Raw genomic sequence first — 21,090 nt, 5'->3', positions numbered from 1 at the left:
ACTGAAATACTAATTAAAAGGATCCTCTGGCTGTTTTCTTATTGTTCACATTGTACACACTGGCTGCTACATATGCCTGCATGTCTTAAAATGCTTTGAAGTGTATTATCTGTTCTGTTGCTGTCCCAAGGCAACAGGGCCCCAGGTGCACCAAGGCCTGCTGGGAGACGGAGTTCCTGCAGTGTGTTCTGGGTCTAGCCCGCATCTCTTCCCACTTGCAATGTGCTTGATACAACCCCAGAGGGAGGCACAAAGAGGGCACCCCTCACCAGTTGCACCACCTCAGCTTGCTCCTGTCAAATTGGAGGAGAAGTGGCTCTGCACTGAGGTCAGCCTGCATCACTGAGCTCCTCACCTTTTGTCTGACATCTCATTCTTTCGGTCACTACCCAGGAGCTCTAGCCATATGTCAGAATGAAGATATACAGGTAAACTGAGATCTTTATTTTGTGCCTCAGCTCTTTCTTCAAACACTGTTTGCAAATCTTCATGTGGAAAATTTTAGATTTAAGGATGTAAACGTAGAATTAACACGAACAATATAGTTCTACTACTAATTCCTACTATTACTCATTTCTGATACTCCTATAACTACTTGTCATGAGGCTTCCTGGTGTCTTTTATCTTAATCTAATGAGCTCGATACCTGGTTTTTCAAGATTCTTGGGATTCTGGGGTTAATTTGCACAAAGAGGATATAGAGAAAAATTATTCAAGACAACTAAAATCAATGTTAGGAGAATGTGAAATACTGAAATATTATGATGAAACCTGGTGAAATTACTTCCAGGTGTCAGGATGAAAAAAATAATTAAGGAGAATTTGATTAAATGATGCACTTGGGAAAGGTCAAAGTCAGGTTGGAGCCAAAGAATACAGTTTGAACAAAAAAAATAATAATTTGGATGAGAGCTGACAGGAGCTGGGAGGCTTTTGCACATTCGCGGCTGAAAAGTGTAAAAAAAAAAAAAAGAAAAAGAAAAAAATCACTGGACACTGCCTTGTTAGCTGCATACATTCAAGTAAGACTTCTTGCAGCTATGGAAGTCTGAAAAAAGTTTCTGAAACTAAAGTTTAAGTAAATATTTTCCATCCGATATTATGCAATCAGTACATAGACTTTAATTAAACATGAAGGAGGCTGTGTATAATGTTAAGTTCACTGTTCCCTAAAGAGTAGACTCCATAAAGACATGGTGTCGTTTTCATTGATTTTTACAGTCTATAGGCTGGAACAGAATTAATGTGTGTCTGTGTGTGAAAATTAGAGGATTGATGGAACCTCAGATCACACCTACAAACTACAGACACACATGCACGTGCGTGCGCGCGCACACACACACACACACACACACACACACACACACACACACACAGACATAAAACCAGATCAATGAGCATTAGGACAAACTGCTATTGTCTCGCTTGTCAGAACATTAGCAGGACACCCAATCATATTGATCTGTATGTTTCTGTGTGTCAGTGTGTGTACATACTGTCTGTGCGCGTGAGTGCAGCTGTGAGGGCAAAACTCTGAGGCATCACTCTCATTTTCCCATTCTCATTGTCTCATTTTTCTGTCCTAAATCATCTTTGAATTCTTTTTTCTCCACTTCCTGTTCCTTTCTCTCTTTGTGTCTTTCAGGCCAGACTCTCCTTCTTCTTTTACATATAACATCAATTCCAGACAAATGTAGACACACTCAGTGTCTCTATGTCCGTCGCTCTCCTTCTTTCTGTTTAGCCATTAGTTATTATGCCAATCTGAGACCCACACACACACCATGGAGGAAGCAGTTGGTAAAAGGTCAGACTGTGTAGTGTGTTGACAGCATCATTAGTCAGAAGTCAGACAAACAGTCAGACAGCCAAACCCCTTCAAGCTGTTTGGACCAGACAGACCTCTATTATTTTTCTCACAATGCTGCTGTCACATCACCGTGGGTATCAAGAGTCAGATTCGGGTCAGTCAGTCAGGGGTGAGACACTTCACTCCCCTAAACCTGTTTGCTACACGATGAAACCATCAGAATGAGCTAGCTGTGATGCTTCACACAACTCATTCTCGTTCCAAATTATACTTAATTGCAAAGCTAATGATTATCTTTTAAATGGAGGCTGGTGGGTGGTCAATAAACTGGAGAGGTTCAATATCCATAAACATAAAGACAAAGTTGAACAGATTGATTGTTTTTGGCCAAACGTACCATGAATTTCCAAAAGCTGAAACACAACTGTTGCAAAGCATTTGTCAACATCCTTACAGTGGTCTGAAAGCACATTTGGCGTGGTATAAGCTTGCCTATGTGTCTCCTCATCTTAAATGGAGATAACAGTGTTTGCTGCCAGTACTAGTCCTTTTCTGTGGAAACGGCATTGAAGTGCTGTATTAAGGAGAGCAATATCCAAAAGGTCTCAGTAGCACAGAATAACCATCTGTCCTGCTGAAATGTCCTGAAGCCAGATGCTGAAGTACGATTTCACTACAGTCAGCTATAAATAATAATGAGTAGAAATGTATGAGCACTTAATGTAACTCAGTTGGTAGAGCTCCAAACCCTCATACATGTGTAGCATTACATATACAAGCATCACCAAATGGTATAAATTTGAATGTCGGCTGTCAGGTCATATTTTTCCTTGTGCCACATGTGCCAGTACATACTATGTCTTTACAAAAGTCTGCAAACTGCACTACTTTCTATATTTCTGTACATACTTTGCACTTGTTAAACTTTAACACCATCTACTGCCAGAAACAGGAAGTAGAAAGAAACAAAGAATTCCTCTGAGCAAAGACAAAGGAGCAAAGCTCTCCAAGAACAATAGTAAAAAGGCGAGAAAAAGAAGTTAGTTTCAATTGACCTTTGCCCCTGCCCTTACCCGCTCAACACCCCCAGAACCAAGTTTAGCACAAAGAAGGATCCGATGATGATTAAGGTGACAAAATAGACCCAGGGCCACCTGTAATCTACTGCATCATTCACCTAGGAGAGGGAGTAATGGAGGAGAAGGGCCAAGGAGAGGAAACAGTAAGGATGGATGTGAAGTAAAGATGGAGGAAGGAGACAGAAGTCAAGATTGATTGAGAGGACAGGGATGAAAGTGAAGAAGGAGCAAATATGGGATGTTAGGAGGGAGGGGAGGGAAGAAGGGAGCAAGCGAAGGAGTTAGATCCTTAGTGAAAGTTCCCAGCAGATGGAAACGTTTGCTTCTGTGGGATCCCTGCTGGGATTATGGTGCATTCATAGTATTTGTCAGAGTCACTCTGTGTGCCACATGGCAATTTATTTGACCAGCTGTATTTAACATGGATTAAAAAAATTAGAAAGAGGTGTATAGGTTTATTTAGGAGCCATATTATAGGTTGGCCATGCAAAATAGCTGTCATGGCAGACGGCTATGAATGGCCCCATGCTAAATCAACAAATTTGAGCAGATGTATTTCTGTGAAAAGGGAAGGTTAGAAATTGAAAGTGAAAACAGTCCATTCAGGCTTAGTCACTGTGGAGAGACAGCATTTTAGTTACTTTAACAAACTGTGTAGCAAGACTCCCGTGGATTTATTGATTGATTGATTATTGTCTATCAATATCTTTACTCTTTCAAACAAAATTTAAGGATAGAAAGACATAAATGGTTTATTCTATATTTTAATTACAGATGCACTGATGGCAACTTGGCTGATTCTGATTTCTGATTTTTTAAAATGTCTGACCTGCTGATTTCGATTTTGGCCAATACCACTACAACTAACTATTTTCTAACTATTTTTATTATTAAAGTCATTCTGTTGTTATAATTATTAGTTTTAACTCTGATGACCAAATTATTTATATGTGGAAACTAATGTTTTCATGGACGTTTAAAAAAAATGTTGTTCCCTATTAAGTGCAGCTTTCTATCCCATAATTTCCGTCTTTAATGCCATGTTTCCTCCAGACTCTACTCTGTCCTCACAAGAACCTTTTTTGCCTGTTGTGTTTTCCCTGTTGTGCAAGTTTTTTTTAGCATTCTACCTCCACGGCTGACCTGAGGGGTGAATTATTTATACCCCAGTGTGTCCCTACAGGCCGGGTGGTGCTTGTACTAAAACAGCGTGACTTGGCAGAGCGGGGTAAAACAGCACCCAGCTTGCCTGCTAAAGCAGCATTTATTGAGCAAAACACACACACACTCACACACACTCTACACTCTGAGCCAATGGCTTCACATTCCACTATACAAATATACATACAAACAAACATACACAAACAGTGAGGGCAGATGAGTACTAATTTGCATGAGCCAAACATGTATGTAAACCAACACATACGTAATCACACAACAATGATCTTGTTGTGCATTCTGCAGTTTAAGGCAGAAGAAGGTCTCTTGAAACTGAGCGTAGACTGAACAAAAATAATGAACTTGACTAAAAGAAAGTTAGAGATGTAAATAAACCTGAGCTTGTCAAAAGAGTCCAGCAAGTCTGGAAGGTCTGAATGATGTATGTGTGTGTGTGTGTGTGTGTGTGTTTGTGTGTGTGTGTGTATGTGTGTGTGTGTGTGTGTGTCCACCTGTCCATCACAGACAGATTGTGATGGGATGTGGCCCCTTGTGGTCAGCTGACATGGACATAGCAGATAGACATGAGGTCCGCCATTGCTTTATGTGTGTGTGTGTGTGTGTGTGTGTGTGTGTGTGTGTGTGTGTGTGTGTGTGCGCGGTGTGTCTCTTGAGATTGTGACAAATGATTGATTGAGTAGAACAGAAAGTAGCGAGCGTGGGAGATTTCGCTCAGTCCAGTGAAACGTTAGTTTATCTTTCCTCAACTGTGGAGGTTTGTGGTTTGTGGTTAGCTCTGCTTTTACCTCTGGACTGCTGAGGTGAGGCTGCTCTTATCACCCTGCTCTTATTTACATTTAATTTCTTTTGTGTACCACTTGACTGAATCAGGACAACCTTCACAGTGATTCTAAATCAGGCTATTTGTCAGCTTAATCACTCTGGGCATTTTGCAACTCCGAAAATCAGAATATATGCAGAATTTTCTTTCCTCTTGATTCCACTCATCCCTGATTCACTGGATTCTCAAAAATAAACTAGTTGCACTTTAAATGTTTGGTTATGGGAGTCTTGCTACACAGTCATTTACTTTCATATCTATCTAAAACAATACGAACAGCCACAACACAAACAACACACATACGTACACACATGACAACAGCATAACCTCTTACCCGCTCAACACCCCCAGAACGAGATTGAGAACGAAAAAGGAGCCGAAGATGACGAGAGAGACAAAATAGACCCATGGCAGCTCATAGCCCATAGCATCCTGCATCTGAGAGAGAGAAGAGACAGAGGAGAGAACGAGAAAGAGAAAAAAGAGGTTAACAGGGAAAGAGTTGGTAGGTTGGAGGAGACAGGAAAGATAAAGGAGGTGGAAGGAAAAGGTTTGAGAATTGATGTGGAGAGAATGATGGAGTGAATGAGAGGGGGCAGTAGAGGACAGGACAGAAAGTGTGTTAGTGAGTGAAAGAAAGAAGGTAAGGGGAAACATGACAGACAGGAAACAAGGAAAGAGCAGTGCCTGTTAAAAAGAGCAGTAGAAAGACCTGGCGAAGCAAGAGTGGCAGTATTGTGTGATTAAGTCTGTGTATAGACACTTGTCTTCCTGTTAGAGAACAGGTCCTTGACGATCCACAATTGACAACACTAAACAACACTTAAGTGCTTTTGTAACTCAATGACAACCCGTAACTTTCATACTTAATGTGTGTTTACATAATTACACAATCAAGAAATCTTTTCTTGGAAAGGTGGATGGGCCTTTATGGGAAACACGGTTAGATGTTGTGACTCTACAGTCATTCATATAAACCAATTATATTTATTTATAGAGGATTTATGGCATGTGACACTAAAAAATCCAAGTGAAACCAATAAAAAATCTATTTTTCAGGATATTCAGTTACTGGGGAATATGCCACACATTCATCTGGATATTGTTAAGTATTGCTTAAACAGAGACAGATCGTTAACAGGGTTGATGTAAATGGGAGATGATGTAGACAAGGTGATGAATAGTTTAGTACCAGGATCCAATTACAATAGAAATGTCTTATGATTATTAGTCTGCACTTAAAGGGCATTTAAAAGACAATATCGGGAAAAAAATTATTTACAGAACTAAAAAGTTGCTTATTTCCAGTAAATCAAAGAGCTGCCACTTTAACACTCAGACTACTGGACAGAGAGAGATGAAGAGGGGAGATGATGGAGGAGGAGACAGAGGATTCATTTGCTACAACAGCAACAGATGTTGGACATCATTAATCTATATTCCCAAAAATGTGTTGCAACGAAAACAATGGAAATACATGGCCTAAACTTAATGAACCAAGCAAACCAAAGGGCCTGGCGTTGTCTAAATGTTTTTCCATAATCATTTGTACTTATAACTCCTGATAAATAGGGCCCATTCATTATAAAGAGAGCTGGCTACAAGAGCACTCTCATAATAAGCAAATTGTGCGAACTGATTTTGTGTTAACTGATGTGATACTAATGTGATGCTGTGTGTGTGTGTGTGTGTGAGTGTGTAGAGAGAGAGGATGCAGCAGACAGGGTAGTAGGAGAAGGGGTGTAGAGCTAGTAGGCTCTCTGCTCCATGTGTATACATGAACACATAAACAACTCACACCCATGCACACCTGCTTGTACGTATGTGTAGTAAGATCCCACACACACACACACACACACACACACACACACACACACACACTACTGAACTACTGAATTCAGTCACATTTTTTCACCTAACTGAGATTAGTGAGCTCAAAATCATCAATCTTTCAACAAATGTCACTGCACCATTATATCCGTTTCATTGCTTTTTTTATTCATTAATACACTGACTAATCTAACGATTCATTCATTACTTTAGTACTTTGATAGCTATCCCCACGTTGGTGCCTCTCATATATTATCATTACATTCTTCTCGGCACAAAATCTGTTTGTCTGAAAAATAAATCACTGGTGATCTTTAAAAACCCCAAAAGGTAATTTTCCAGTTCTTAACATTTTTTCTATCCATCTAGATTAAAAAAATATCTCTTAATGTAAACAAAAATGACATACTGTGTCTCACTGCTTGATTGAAGTTATTATCAGGAGGTATATTTGTCTTAACTATAGTTATCAACATTTTCAGACATAATGACATGCACAAGCAGGTAAGAAAAGACAGCCTCTCTGGCTGCCATGTTTTGGGGATTAGGAAATAAACTCACAACGCTAGAAACAAGTGCTGCCTTCTGTGTTTTTAAGATCACCAGCGATTTAAGTTTCAAAGAAATGGATACTTAGCTCTGTGACCTGAATATAACGATAATACGTGAGAGGTACAAATTAAGGCTACCTGATAGTAGGAAATCTTTCATTGCACTGTATTGTAGCACAGTTAATACAGAAAATTCTGTTAAAGGTGGCTTTTTGAAGATGTGGAGAAAACTGTACTCATCTGTACCACATGACTGCTTTCCAGAGGTGAGACAGGCGGCAGTGTGCGAGTTTCTGTAGATGCCATAATCTGCCAGAGTCTCATCATGGCAAGAGATCACGGGACAGTTCTAGTTAATGTCTCATAGAACACACAGGTTGATGTTAAAACTGCATTTCATTTTGTATCAAAAATATAAATAGTTTACTATTTTTCTTCATTCTTGAACTATAATACTTTTTTATCCCACCTCCACTGCAAAGGTCTAAATCAAATGCTTTCTCATGAGGGCACATATGGAGTCTGATTGAACCTTCCCTCACATCGATTAACAGCACAGATTTATCTATTGGTATATTTTGCTGGGCAGGGCAGCTGCATGCTCCTGGCCATTTACTGAAGGGCAGCATTTGTGTGTTCATGTATGTGTGTTCACTTGAAACTTGAATCAAGAATCAGGATTCAACACACGTTCCAAATGAATCTATGTCGTCAATTACACAGTGTATTGTCTGCATTGATTTAGCCTGAGATATGAGCTAACACATGTACAGACATCAACACAGTCTGTGTGTGTGTGTGTGTGTGTGTGTGTGTGTGTGTGTGCTGCGAATCTCGCTCTCTGAACAATCTGTGTGTGCATGCCTGCTTTTCTGAAATGTGTGTTTTTGTTATTGCTTTATATTATTTTCTCAAAAGCACACATGACACTGATGTTACAGATATAGTATAGTCGCTACACACACCAAGCAGTATGGCACTCACTCATGCATACACACACACACACACACACACACACACACACACACACACACACACACACACACAAAGATACTATTGTGGTGTCCGGCTCACCCAGTATAGCACGTCCGTCCAGCCCTCCATGGTTATACACTGGAAAACCGTTAACATGGCAAATGCGAAGTTGTCAAAGTTGGTGATGCCGTCATTGGGACCCTCCCATCCCATTTTACACTCTGTTCCATTCTGTTTACAGTGTCGACCATAAGCTCCGTCAGGTGCGCACGGTGCCGGCTTTTCCTCTGCATTGGTGCCTGTGATAAAAGAGAAAAAAGTAAGTGGAAAGTTGTTTAACTGTATCCTTTCTCCCCAACGCTTTATCCAGTTACAAAGCAGGAGGAGCTGCTTGTTCCAGTTTTCTTTTAATGATATTCTCAATGTTCCTCAACATAGAGTCTTATGGATAATTATGTGAACAATATTGTGCAGTAGGTTAATGCCATAATTTTTTCTTAAAAATTAAATGATGTATTTTCCATCAGTTTGCGATGGTGGATCCATCCAAACTTTGGAAGTGCTTAAACTGTCAATTATCTCAGACTGTCTATGTAGGAAAATGAACACAAATTTAATTAAAAATAAAAAAAAATAATCCTTCAAAAGTTTTGGTACATGTACGTTTTAAGAAGAACTTTTCTAAAAGAAAAAAAAACCTACATGTATGAAAAGGTTAAAAAGGACACACCGAACTAAAACCAAATGGAGAAGCAATATAAAAAAAAATCAGTGAGAAAGTGTCATAGTAATTATACAAAACAAGCTCTCCAGGGTGATGTATAGGATAGCAGAGAGTATTCCACCAGCACTTATCCAGCGCAAAGCTAATGCCTCTCATGGGACCTATAACATCACTATAACAACACTCAAGTCCATTTATACCTGGGGGCCTCTACTGAAAATTGTTTCAATCATTTATGGCGGCTGCTGTTTCAATTATTGCTCAAATCGTTCATACTCCGAAACATAAATGACGGTTTGAATAATTAATGGAGGTGATTATTTAAACTGTTTAAGGTATACGCTCTATTTTTTCTCTGCCTTGTTGGCTAAGGGTTGATGTCTTACTGAAGTCCCAGATTTATTCAGACTTATTACCTTAGAGTTGTGAGGTGAGAGCACAGCTACAGCATGCCTCACTTTGATATTTCAGTTGGAAAGGTTTGAGCGGCACAGTATTCACTTACTGTTTCCGTCACTGGAGTGTGTCTGTGTGTGAATATATGCTTAGTGAAGCATGCTTTCACACACAGTTGAATACATGCTTCAAAATTTATCTGATCATTGAAGTGCAGTGTGCGAGTGTATGTGTTTGATCATGCATGTTTGTATTGGCGTCTGTGCATCAGTGCACAGTAGTCTAAATACTGTGTCTCTGTCTCACTCTCTCTCCCCATGTGCTTTTATGTGAGTGAGAGTGTCTGTGTTTTGGTGTGTGTATGTGTGCACCTATATGCTCGTAAACGCAGGTCTTGTGCATCTTGCCCATGAAGAGCTCCAGGCCGATGATGGCATAGATGATGATGACGAAGAGGACCAGCAGGGCGATGTGGAGCAGAGGAACCATGGCTTTGATTATGGAGTTCAACACTACCTGTAAACCTGCAGCACACACAGAGATGAACTGCTGAGAATACATACATATAGGTGTGGACACAAGATAATAATAATAATAATAATAATATAAAAAAAGCATTGAAACAGTTGATAATAAGCTGATAATACAACAGTACACAGCACAGAGTAGTTGCAGTTTATCACTATGTAAACCTTCGTTCCAACAGCTCTAATTTTCGAGAGAGTGCCTTCAATGAGAAAAAAAAACAAATATGGTGGTCAAAACAGAACTTGCTTGTAGGGCAATACAACTTCCTATTTAATTTGCTGAATGTTTAGATGGACAAAGGCTCAGACCACAGCATAATCATCACTCACAGTAATTGCAATAGGAAAATAATCTGGTCACAGTTATCTGTAAGATGAAATGTGGGTTTATTTAACTGATTAAGTTGCAAAAGAAAATGTATTAATAAACATGGTTTGGCAAATACAGGTACACATTTTATTAGATCTCTTAATTTTACATACATATAAACTATATATCGTATAAATTTCCTCTTGAATCTTTGCTTGTTAAGAATTCATTAAAAATGTTTCTTTAAGTTAAATGTTTCATATGCAGCTATAACCACTGACTTAGGATTTATTTATGCAAAACGGCAGTGCCTGTAAACCCTGAATTTTGTACATTATTACACCTTCAGGGGAGAGGAAAATGACAAGGCTGAAAGATGCCATTTGTACTGCACATAGTCATGAGGCCAAAGCTCCTCTGTGTAAATGAAGAAAATCTATGTATATTCTCAAAGCTCATGTGATGACAGCAGTTTGAATGATTGTTGTGCAATTATTCACACATAATTTGGTGAAGGAAATGCAACTGCAAAACCACAGTAGGTAGCATCAATGACAGAAAGCTATGTTGATGAAATTACATACTTGGTATAGTTATGGCATCTACATCATGCACCCTTTTAACAAAACAAACAGGTTTATTACAAAGTTCATTTATGGATCATTGTTTTTGTACATTCTACACACGAGCAGCAACGGCACTGGAAGCTTTTAAAAAGACATATCTGTCAGTCATTGTGCTAATCGGTTAGCAAACATGCTACTGATGAGTTGCCATGACACCAATTCAATACCCAGTCCAATGATGCTGGACAGGGTTCAGTATAAACACTGTGCATGCACTGCAGCGCTCATGCTTTTAAACAAAACAGCACAATGTGGGATGTGCTTGAGCACCCTTTGCATTTGTTGGTATTGTAATCACAAGAGCTGTCACACTTGCACACACACACACACACACACACACACACACACACACACACACACACACACACACACACACACACACACACACACACACACACACACACACACACACACACACACACAGGTGCACACACTCACTTAGCCTTCATCCACAATATCCGATCCTTTCCTGTATTCTGGCCTGCTGGATTATTGATTTCTGTAGTCACTAATACAGACAGGCTGACAGACAACTCATCTACTGCTCATACTGTCTGAGAATCTGACAACAGGACAAGAGGACTCTGTGTGTGAGCAAGTGTGTGTGTGTCACTGTGTCTGTATGTGTGGCATCAAGCAAAAATATCAGCTCCAATCTGTGGTTCATTTCTCCCCTACCTTACCCAATCACCATTCACACCTGATCCCAAGAGCATCATTTCTACCTTTTCTTTCTCTGACAGCTCTCAATACTTACTTGGTACTCCAGAGACCAGTCTGAGGGGTCTGAGTACTCTGAATGCCCTCAGAGCCTTGACATCGAAGCCTGCTGCCTTCCCTCCAATAGGAGTGGCCCCATCCCCCTTGGTGGCCTGCTCCAAGATCGCGCTGAATAACCTGTAAAAAGACAGTAATTACTTCAGTAACCATCATTGTCAGCTTGACATCCCATTTCCTCATACTAGAGAATATCTGAAAGCAAGGGAAACAATAAAGGAGATACAGACATAAAAGGATATAATATAGAGAGATGAATATCTGCAGTTGATGCCATTATGGCTTAATTTTTCGTTTCCTATGTTGTCACTGTTGTCAGTACCAAATTTAACCATTTACATAATCTTTACCATAATCTATAAAACAACGCACATGTTGCAAATTTAGACATCAACCTTATGGCACCAAAATTCTAAACGTGCAGGGAATGTTGAAGACATCTGTGCTGTTTCACAATCAAAGGTGTTTGTTGGAGAAAAATCAAGAGTAGAAAATAAAACAGCTTCATTAGTTACATCTCTAATACACCAACAGAAAGTGGTTCATCTATCCCCTCTGTCTTACACAGATAAGGAAATGTGAGACACATTTGACATTTTGACATCAGCTCAACTGAACGCTGTTGAGGTGGTGGAGCTGTCTCCAAAGTGTGTTTATAAGCGTGTGCTCACAACACTGTCAGATTGAATATAACATACATCTAATGGCACATGATGTCACATAACCTTTTCTGTCCCTCTGCTGAAATCTACCTGGTACTCAAAGAACACTGAAACACATAATAATGCAAATTACTATCCTCTATTTAAATGCTAAGTGTTTTTTACACCATTGCCTCTTGTTAGCAATTATCCTCTATGAAAGTTTTCTATGTGTAAGAGTGGTTCAGACGTTTGAATTTGTGTGCACTATATGGCCAAAGCTATAAGGGAACCCCAGCTCATACATAAGTGTTTTTTATGGGTATCTCTGGGGAAGGCCCCTTGGTTCCATTCAAAGGGAAATCTCCATGCTACAACATATAATGATATTTTTGACACCTGGTTTTCAACCTGGGGGTCACGATCATTTCCTATTAGATACATCTAAATGGTCATATGATGTCAAATAGGAAAAACAAAAGAGGAAACGGAATTCAACTTTTTTTCCAATATCCGATATAAAAATTATGAAAATTTAAAAAAATAAATAAATATGAGAGAGGACACTAACTCCCTTGCTGAGGGTCACAACAAGCCAACAAGGTTTTCAAGTTTGTGACAATAGCTCAGAGAGTCCCTTTCCTGTTAAAACATGATAGCATCCACATGCTCAAAACCAGGCCCATATAGACATATTTCCCCAGTTTGGTGTGGAAAAACTTGAGATGAACTGGAACATCCACCATGAGCGAGCTCAGTAGCGCTTTTGCATCTGAATGGGAGAAAAAACCTGCAGCTACGTTCACAATTCTTGTGGAACATCTTCCAAGAAAAGTGGAGGCTTTCATTGCAGCCCATGGTAATGTCCACACACTTTCTTACAGTAAATTGTAAAGTACATAGATGTAGTGAATAGAAATACATAATCATGCAAATATAATGTAAATAATATAAATCTTCAATGAAGGGGATAAACATGTTGTTATGCTGTAGCCTTTTGTTAACTGTTATCCCCTATGAAATTATTTACAGATATCTCTTTGGTGCGAGTGGCTCACAAGCTTGAATTTATGTACGTCCAGTTGAGCTTATCACTCTCCTGCTCCTCTCTCTGTCTCTCTGAGATCCCTTAGAAATCACCATACAATACCATTTTCCAGCTAGTGCGGCTCAAAGGCCAGTCAGCGGCGCGTTAGTCACGGAGAATTATCAATTAGCACAGATGAAATGGCCACTTGAAAAGACCTCTCAAAACATATCGCCCTCTCTCTCCCTCTCACTCTCTCTCTCTCTGCCTCTCTATTACGCACTACCTCCCTCTCAATTGGATTCTCTCTCTCTCTCTCTCTCTCTCTCTCTCGCCTTTGAAACAGAGTATGAAAAGCACGTCAAGGATCCACAGTTTTGCACCACCAGCATTTCTCCCAGCATGTTTTGCTGTGGTGGGGTGTTAAATGATATTTAGAGCCTTTGAGTCTAGCACCACATAATGGCTTGTGTTAGTATAGTAAGATAGTACCAACTGTGTACATTCATAAAGATAAAAAGGGTTTCATAGTAGTCAACATGTCACCATCACAACTCTATTGAAAAACAGTTAATACATCTTTGAATTATTATAAATTTGCCATGAGGCTGCAATTGATTATGTTCATTATGAAATTCACCTTTTTATTTGACCAACAGTCAAAAACCTGAAGATACTTGATACAAAAACAAATGCAGCAAACTGAGAAATATGAGAAACGGGACCAGAAATGACTTGACAGTTTTGCTTGATAAATGACTATAAATTATTGATAATTGTTTTAGTTGATTAATTAATCGACTGACTAAATGTTTCAGAGCTAATTTGCAATACTTCCTATGCAAAATGTTTGCTTGAAGGCTTCATTCTCTTTACTCTCTTTTCCTGTGAAGATCTTAAGGCTATTTTGACTGTCAGCACTTATTTAAAAAAAAAAAGAAAACTAGGATACAGGGTGGAAAAATGGCAGAGAGGGATGAAAATAGTACTAGGAAGAAGAGAATAATACATGTGGGGGTAAAGAGAAACTAAAAAGTGATGGAGAGGACAGAAAGATGAAGGAGAGCTATGTAAAGCAGAGACTAAAGTGAGAGTCTGTATAGTTTCTATTCATATTCTACACACAGACACACACACACACGCACACACACACACACACACAATTGATAGAACCCATACTAAGTATGTGTAACCATATAGCTTTTTTTCTTAGTACCAGCATTTCTTCAGTTGTTCCCAATGAGGGGAGAGTGTGTGCAGCCGCATGCGGCCGTCTGGAGAAATAGCGATACAGTCAGCTTCTTTATCAGAGCGCTCCACTTTTTTTCACCAAACACTTCTAGTTGAAAATCTCTGAACTTTTCAGAAAGGTGCTGGTGTTGTAACTGAAGCTACTTTTCAGACAACAAATCAGATGGGGAGGGACTCGTCATCCTAGTAAATAAGGAAATGGAGGAGAAGCTTGTTACAGCTTTTTCTAACGAAGCGATGGGACTAGGTGGTTTTCTGCAAGAGAAAAACGCTATATGGACACACACCTTAAGAGATTATTAGTGAAGGTTCGGTGAGCTAAGAGGCTGCTCCAGTATAAACACCAACCTTGTCAGGACCAGGAGTCCTCATGGGGACCAAAGCCTGGTCCTAATGAGGCAAAATTTAATTTCTGCAGTCCTGTGTAAGGTTAGGGTTAGTGTTTGGGTTAGGATTTCCACAATGAATGGAAGTCCTGACAAGGATAGATGCGCAAACTTGTGTGTGTATGTGAGAGTGCACATGTGTGCCTGCATGTGTGTGAGAGTGAATGTGCATGTGTGTGTGCCTCCGAGGTTGCTCAGCACCAGGTACAAGCTCTTTCACCCATATGGTGAACATTCCAGAGGGAGCAAACTCTGTCACTTCTCATTTATACACACACACACACACACACACACAGACACAGACACAGACACACACACACACACACACACACACACACACACACACACACACACACACACACACACACACACACACACACACACACACAGGCTGGGAGTTAGGCGCACACAGGCACAAAGGCAAGCTCTCATTCATGCACACACAGAGATGCAGTGCTGTCAACTGAACATTTCCTGGATGGATTTCCTGTATGTCCTCACAGATGTCTGTGTATTTGTGTTCCACGACTTCACTGATGTGTTTTTTTTTCTTCTGTTCTGTGTCATTTCCACAACAGCTCCTTGTATCTAAATGACAAAATAAGTCTAAAACAGCGAGCACCATCCCTCCTGAAGTGTCCTTGAACGACAAAGTACACCCTGCCAACTCCAGAGCTGCAGCTTATTTATGATCTTTTGACCTCTGTGTGACAAGGTTGCAGGGAAAAAAGCAAATTTCCTTGCAGGGATCAATACAGTATTATTGCAGATTTAGTGATGATGAGTCACAAGAAAAGCCATAATTCAAAGAGAGACAGAGACAGAGAGAGAGAGATGCAGACAGAGGGGAGATAACAGCATAAGAGTGGTAAAGGTTGTGTTTATGCCAGGGGCATTGGCACCATGATGCCAGCTGATAGGGTGTGTGTTTGTCTATGGGGTGAAGCCAAGCATGTTCAGTTAGTGAAGGGTAATGTGAGTGAACACTTAACTGGCAATGAACAAGACTCACTGAGTGTGCTTGTGTGTGTGTGTGTGTGTGTGTGTGTGTGTGTGTGTGTGTGTGTGTGTGTGTGTGTGTTGGAGCATTCACAATGCCTTCCTTAAGGCTGAGGGGTGCTTTCTTGTTGTCCCTCTCTCTTTCTCTCTCTCTCTCTCTCTCTCTCTCTCTCTCTCTCTCTCTCACACACGGTCAATTAGACCATTTTTATGGTATTAAGGTCCACTGGCTATTGTGCCATTACCCCCACAAAACACTGAAAACAGAGCACAGCTGGCAGGCAGGGAATGCACACACACACACACACACACACACACACATATACACACACGCAGGCACACACACACACACGCGCACACACACTCAGAGGGTTTAGCTGATGGGCTATGTTGCTGAGTTGCAGATAAAGAAAAACAGAGCAGAGCTTTGCTATCAGCATCTAACAAGCTAATCAGTTTAGGCTTCACCAATACACTACAGGCCAAAGTTTACTGCAGCTTTAATACAGACTGACTGCAAAGAAAGCTCGCTTTAACACAATCCTGCTTTTAAAAGTTGTTGTGGGTTGTAGAATTTTATATTAAAAATGTATTCAAATACCACATATACTGAGAGATTAAAATGTATTCCCCTAGACTAACAAGACCACAACTTTCCTCTATCAATCTCCTCGCTGACTTACATTCACACTGTGTGCCAGCAGATTGGATTTTACACATCTGTTGAATCACTAGTGAGGTTAGAATTGTAAGTTAGAGAAAAAAGAAAATCAAGCTTTGTTAATGAAAATTTAAGTGAAAACTGTTATCAAACATTATTAATGAACTTGATTTAACTATAACAACCTCTGGCATTGGACAGAGGCTGCCAATTGCCTTGGCTGTAGTTTCATTTGTTGACTAATTATACCAAGGTACTGTGATTCATTTGCCTATGATGTGCTGCTGTTTAAAAATGTGTCAGGTAGGGCTTTTAAAAAAACTTGGAAAGAGACAGTGAATTTGACATCTTTTTCACACCCTCTATCAAACAAAGATTCACGTAGAGTAACGTAGGATCATTAATAAACATGTCACAGCTTTTATATCTCTTCTGTGTGTTTCTGTTCACTCACCCTACGACTACGATGATGAAGTCGAGCAGGTTCCAGCCGTTCCTCAGGTAGGCGTTGGGGTGGAAGAGCAGGCCATAGGCTATTACTTTCAGGAACGCCTCCACTGTGAAAATGATGAGGAACAGATACTCCACACGCTCCTGTAGAGACACAAAAACAAGACAGGTCCATTTATTGGTCTGAGCAGCAGCACTGCAGGAATGTGGAAAGCCTCAGTTTAACAGAGAACGAGAATTAGAGAAAGATCAAAAGATGAGAAAAAAATGAAAGAGGGAGGCCTTTGGTGGTCAGGTTTATAGTAAACTGAGTAAGTTTTGCATGTAAGTAAATCCATCTAATCAATCTATTAATCAAATGAGAAAACGCCAAACATCCATTCAAAGTTCTTTGCGGCAGATCTCTTTTTGCTTTTGATGGTTTGGTTAGTTAGCAACTGGCCATAACATCCCAACACAATAATGTGTACACACATTCATTCCCAATCATCATATTATTTATGTCCACATCAACACTAAAGACCTTGTATGTGACTTGTGAGTACTAACAACGCTGGCTGCTTACTCCTCTACTTATGCAAGTTTATCAGCCAGAACAAGATGTTCTGTTACTCTTTATGTGGCTTCTGGTGTGTGTGTGCGCGTGTGTGCGCGCGTGTGGGTGTGTGTGTGATTATTTATGTGTGAACATGAAATTGTCTAAGTTGTAATCGTGTACACAATCAAAGCATTTGGATTATTTAATCAAAACAGCTCACTTCCTGTCCTAAGAGGCTACTCTCTGAAGAGAGGAATGCATGCGTGTGGGCATATACACAAAAATGCACATACACACATGCAACCCTTCTACTACAGAGTTCCTCAGAGATTGTTGTCATAGTGATGACCCCTGCCTGAGGGGGTCCTGGGAAATGTCCTGAAATGGCCTTGAGAGAGAGCGAAGGATTATATAACTTTCTGACCATTGTAAACTTCCAAAGAATGCATCATCCACCTAATCATCTGTCATATCTGATGTCTAATATTAGTCAAGTTTATAACTGAGATGAAAAAAATGGTGAAAAACTATTGAGCTCCCGTGTGAACAAATAAGAAAATATTGTATATTCAGAAAAACTCCATGTCCTCTCTCTTTGTTTGTCTGAGGTACAACATTTTTCTTAATATGAAAATATATTTAGCTCCATCCATCCATCCATCGGTCTATCTATCTCAATCCCTGCTCCGCCTCCTGTTTCCACCGTTTTCCCACAGACACACAATCACAGAGGGCCAGAGGTTTGGGACAGAAGGCCAGTCAGGTCTCTCCAGGCTCTGGCCCCTGGGAAGAATTAGTTAAACCTGAATCTGGAGGGACGAGGCTTTAGTAGTGTCTAAGTTTACCAAAATGGCCTAACAAACAAACTAGCAAGGGCTAGCAAAGAATCCTCACAAAATGATGCTGTCAATGAAGATGTGATTTAGTTAAAAGGCAATTTATTCAGGCATATTAACAAGTGCATTGTCCTATAAGTATTCTATCAATGCATTAAAAAGTTTATGAAAGCCAGAAAACTAGCTAGTTTGGATCATAACCATCACTCATCAGGCATTAAAAGTAGAGCTTGCATGTACAGCAGCGGCTGGTCGGCTAAGTCTGAGTTACCTTGGCGTTATTGTTGTCCTAGCAAGGAGGAGCTAGCAAGCTAAATTAAGGGAGTAGGTGATCGCTGAAGGTGAGGGTTAAAAATGTGTATGATTTAATAAAAAATAAGCTCAAATACAACAGAATTAACTCCAGTACAATAACACGCTGTGAACAAAAGAACGATTATATATTTCTCCGTATTTACTGACATGAGTACTCAAAAGGAGGGCAAGTCAAGTGCTGTAGAATCTACTTTCTGGTCATTGTATGAATAAGATGCTGAATATTTAACATAGAGTTAAATGTCTACAAATGTGTTTTATTCAAATGCTCTGTCTTGAAGGCAGTAGTAAAAAAGCACTGTTAACATTAAAAGCCCATGTTAGTGTTGGATAAGCTCATGTATACAGTGGCTGCATTAAGATTTGCTGTTCAGGCTGGTGTGAGTCTAAAGCGAGTCCAGCTAAACAAACAACTTTCTCAGCATGGAGAAAGACTGTGTCAAACTACCAGTGGGCCAGTTACATAGTGCACACATACACACATACCCTGGACCATGGGAATCAGTGATTCATGTAACCACAGTTTTGACACGACTGCGGTGGTTCCACTGTTCCATTGGTACCGTAAACTTAATTTTCTCGAAGGGTTAGAGAGGTGTTTATTTGATTTGGATTTTCAGACTGGTATATATGCATAACTGTCAGCACGCACTACATCAAAAATGACTCATGAATCACAGCTGACACACAATTACAACTGCTAGATATTAATAAAAGACTCATGCTTTGAGTCTTTGTTCATAATGATTTGATTATCATACAAACTCTGATTTGGAAGTGGCTTGACAGTGTAAGGTATGCCATGAATTATAATAGAGATGATATGCACAGTTTGAGAGACAGACAACTTGAAAGGCAAGTTGATTTTTAGGCCAGAAAGTCTGCATTGAACTTATTTTGTCTTTTCTCAGTCTTGTCTTTGTCTTCTTCTCATTTTGGTCCATCCAGTGTTCTTCATACGCACAAAAGTATCCGACTTAGAGATTTTCACATTAAACACTTCGTCTTCCTTCTCTCTGTCTGTCTGTCCGTCTCGCTCTCTCTCTCTCTCTCTCTCTCAGTGTGTCAGTTTCAGAGCCTCAAGAACTGATTGTTTTTCTATTTATCATCTGTAATGCAGACCCCCCAACACACGGTTAGTATTAGTAGTCTATGTGGAAGTAATTAATCTCACACACACATACGCACATATCCTCCTTCTCAAACACACAAAAGCTCTCTGTCACTCTCTCTCTCGCAACACACACACACACACACACACACACACACACACACACACACACACACATCCAGGCTGTGTATCTGCCGGTGACAGGCAGACAGTGTGGCGCTCTGAAGAATAAAACAGAGAAAAACATCTGGTAGCAACAGCTCAGCCCGACACACATAAACACATACAGATAAACGTCTCTGCCTCCTTCCCTTCCGTTCATACAGACCCATAAAGGGCAAAATCCATAAGGGAAACGAATAATCTGGTTAGTGAGTGGAAAGAAATGAGAGAGGAAAAGATGAGAGCCTGAGAGAGAAAAGGGGGATGGATGAGAGAGAGTGAGAGAGAGAAGAAGGCAGACAGAATGACAGAAAGGTGAGTATGTGGGAGCAATAATTCAGTTATCTGTGATAGGTCAACCAAACCGCCTATCCATCAACTGGGCCAATCAGATTATAGTATCGACATTCTACCATACAGCGGACAATGTTTCCATTCGCCGTGACCTTCTGTGTATGTGTGTGTGTGTGTGTGTGTGTGCTGCAAGACAGGATTAGCCATTAAGCTGTTTTTGAAAGTTCCCACAGACACACGGCAACATGCAGTTTTCAATAGTTCAAGAAAAACAGAAAAAAAAAAACCTTGAACAGACTGTACCAGCAACTCAACCATGAAAACACAAAACAGCAGGAGAACTAACAAGATAATATTTTTATTTCAAAACTTCTTGCTTATTCAACATGTCCACAGCACATGCATTTGCAGTGAGGGAAAGGTGGACAAAAGAGAATGATTTAACACTTGGCAGCAAAAATATACAATAAATATTCCTGTATTTAATCTTAAAATTAAATTCCAAAATCCAGCTCTTGTAATGCTGCATATCCGAACTCATGTCTGACTGACTTTTTTCTGCTTGGACATGAAATATATCTGTACAACTATACAGTAACATACTGCCAACATCCAGTAATGATTTATTTAGGGGCAGCAACTGCAGTGAATCTAAGTACAAGAGTCTGGACTAGGGTTGCACGGTATACCGGTACCAGTATAGTACCGCGATACTAGAGTTTTGAAAACGGTACTATACCAGCATTTAAAAACAAACGGTACTTTTATGTCATTTTATTGAATGCAAATGAATTGGTAAATTGGAGCCTGTCTCT

The 21,090-nt window shown here is 39.9% G+C and overlaps 1 protein-coding gene across 3 annotated transcripts in view; it reads right to left on the bottom strand.

Moving 5' to 3' along the window:
* cacna1c (calcium channel, voltage-dependent, L type, alpha 1C subunit) overlaps window positions 1-21,090 on the bottom strand; it is a 199,417-nt gene that overhangs the window by 63,780 nt on the left and 114,547 nt on the right. For all 3 annotated transcript variants that reach the window (XM_056367471.1, XM_056367472.1, XM_056367473.1), the window contains exons 4-8: window positions 17,024-17,163; window positions 11,585-11,724; window positions 9,736-9,888; window positions 8,344-8,543; window positions 5,223-5,326 (exon numbers count right to left, since the gene is read on the bottom strand). In XM_056367471.1, coding sequence (XP_056223446.1) covers window positions 5,223-5,326; window positions 8,344-8,543; window positions 9,736-9,888; window positions 11,585-11,724; window positions 17,024-17,163 — 737 coding nt within the window. The remainder of the gene's footprint in view (window positions 1-5,222; window positions 5,327-8,343; window positions 8,544-9,735; window positions 9,889-11,584; window positions 11,725-17,023; window positions 17,164-21,090) is intronic.

The sequence above is a fragment of the Seriola aureovittata genome, chromosome 22 (assembly GCF_021018895.1).
Source record: "Seriola aureovittata isolate HTS-2021-v1 ecotype China chromosome 22, ASM2101889v1, whole genome shotgun sequence".
In the NCBI taxonomy this organism is placed as follows: Eukaryota; Metazoa; Chordata; class Actinopteri; order Carangiformes; family Carangidae; genus Seriola; species Seriola aureovittata.
The sequence above is the reverse complement of the archived record's forward strand: the minus strand, read 5'-3'. Positions and strand labels throughout refer to the sequence as shown.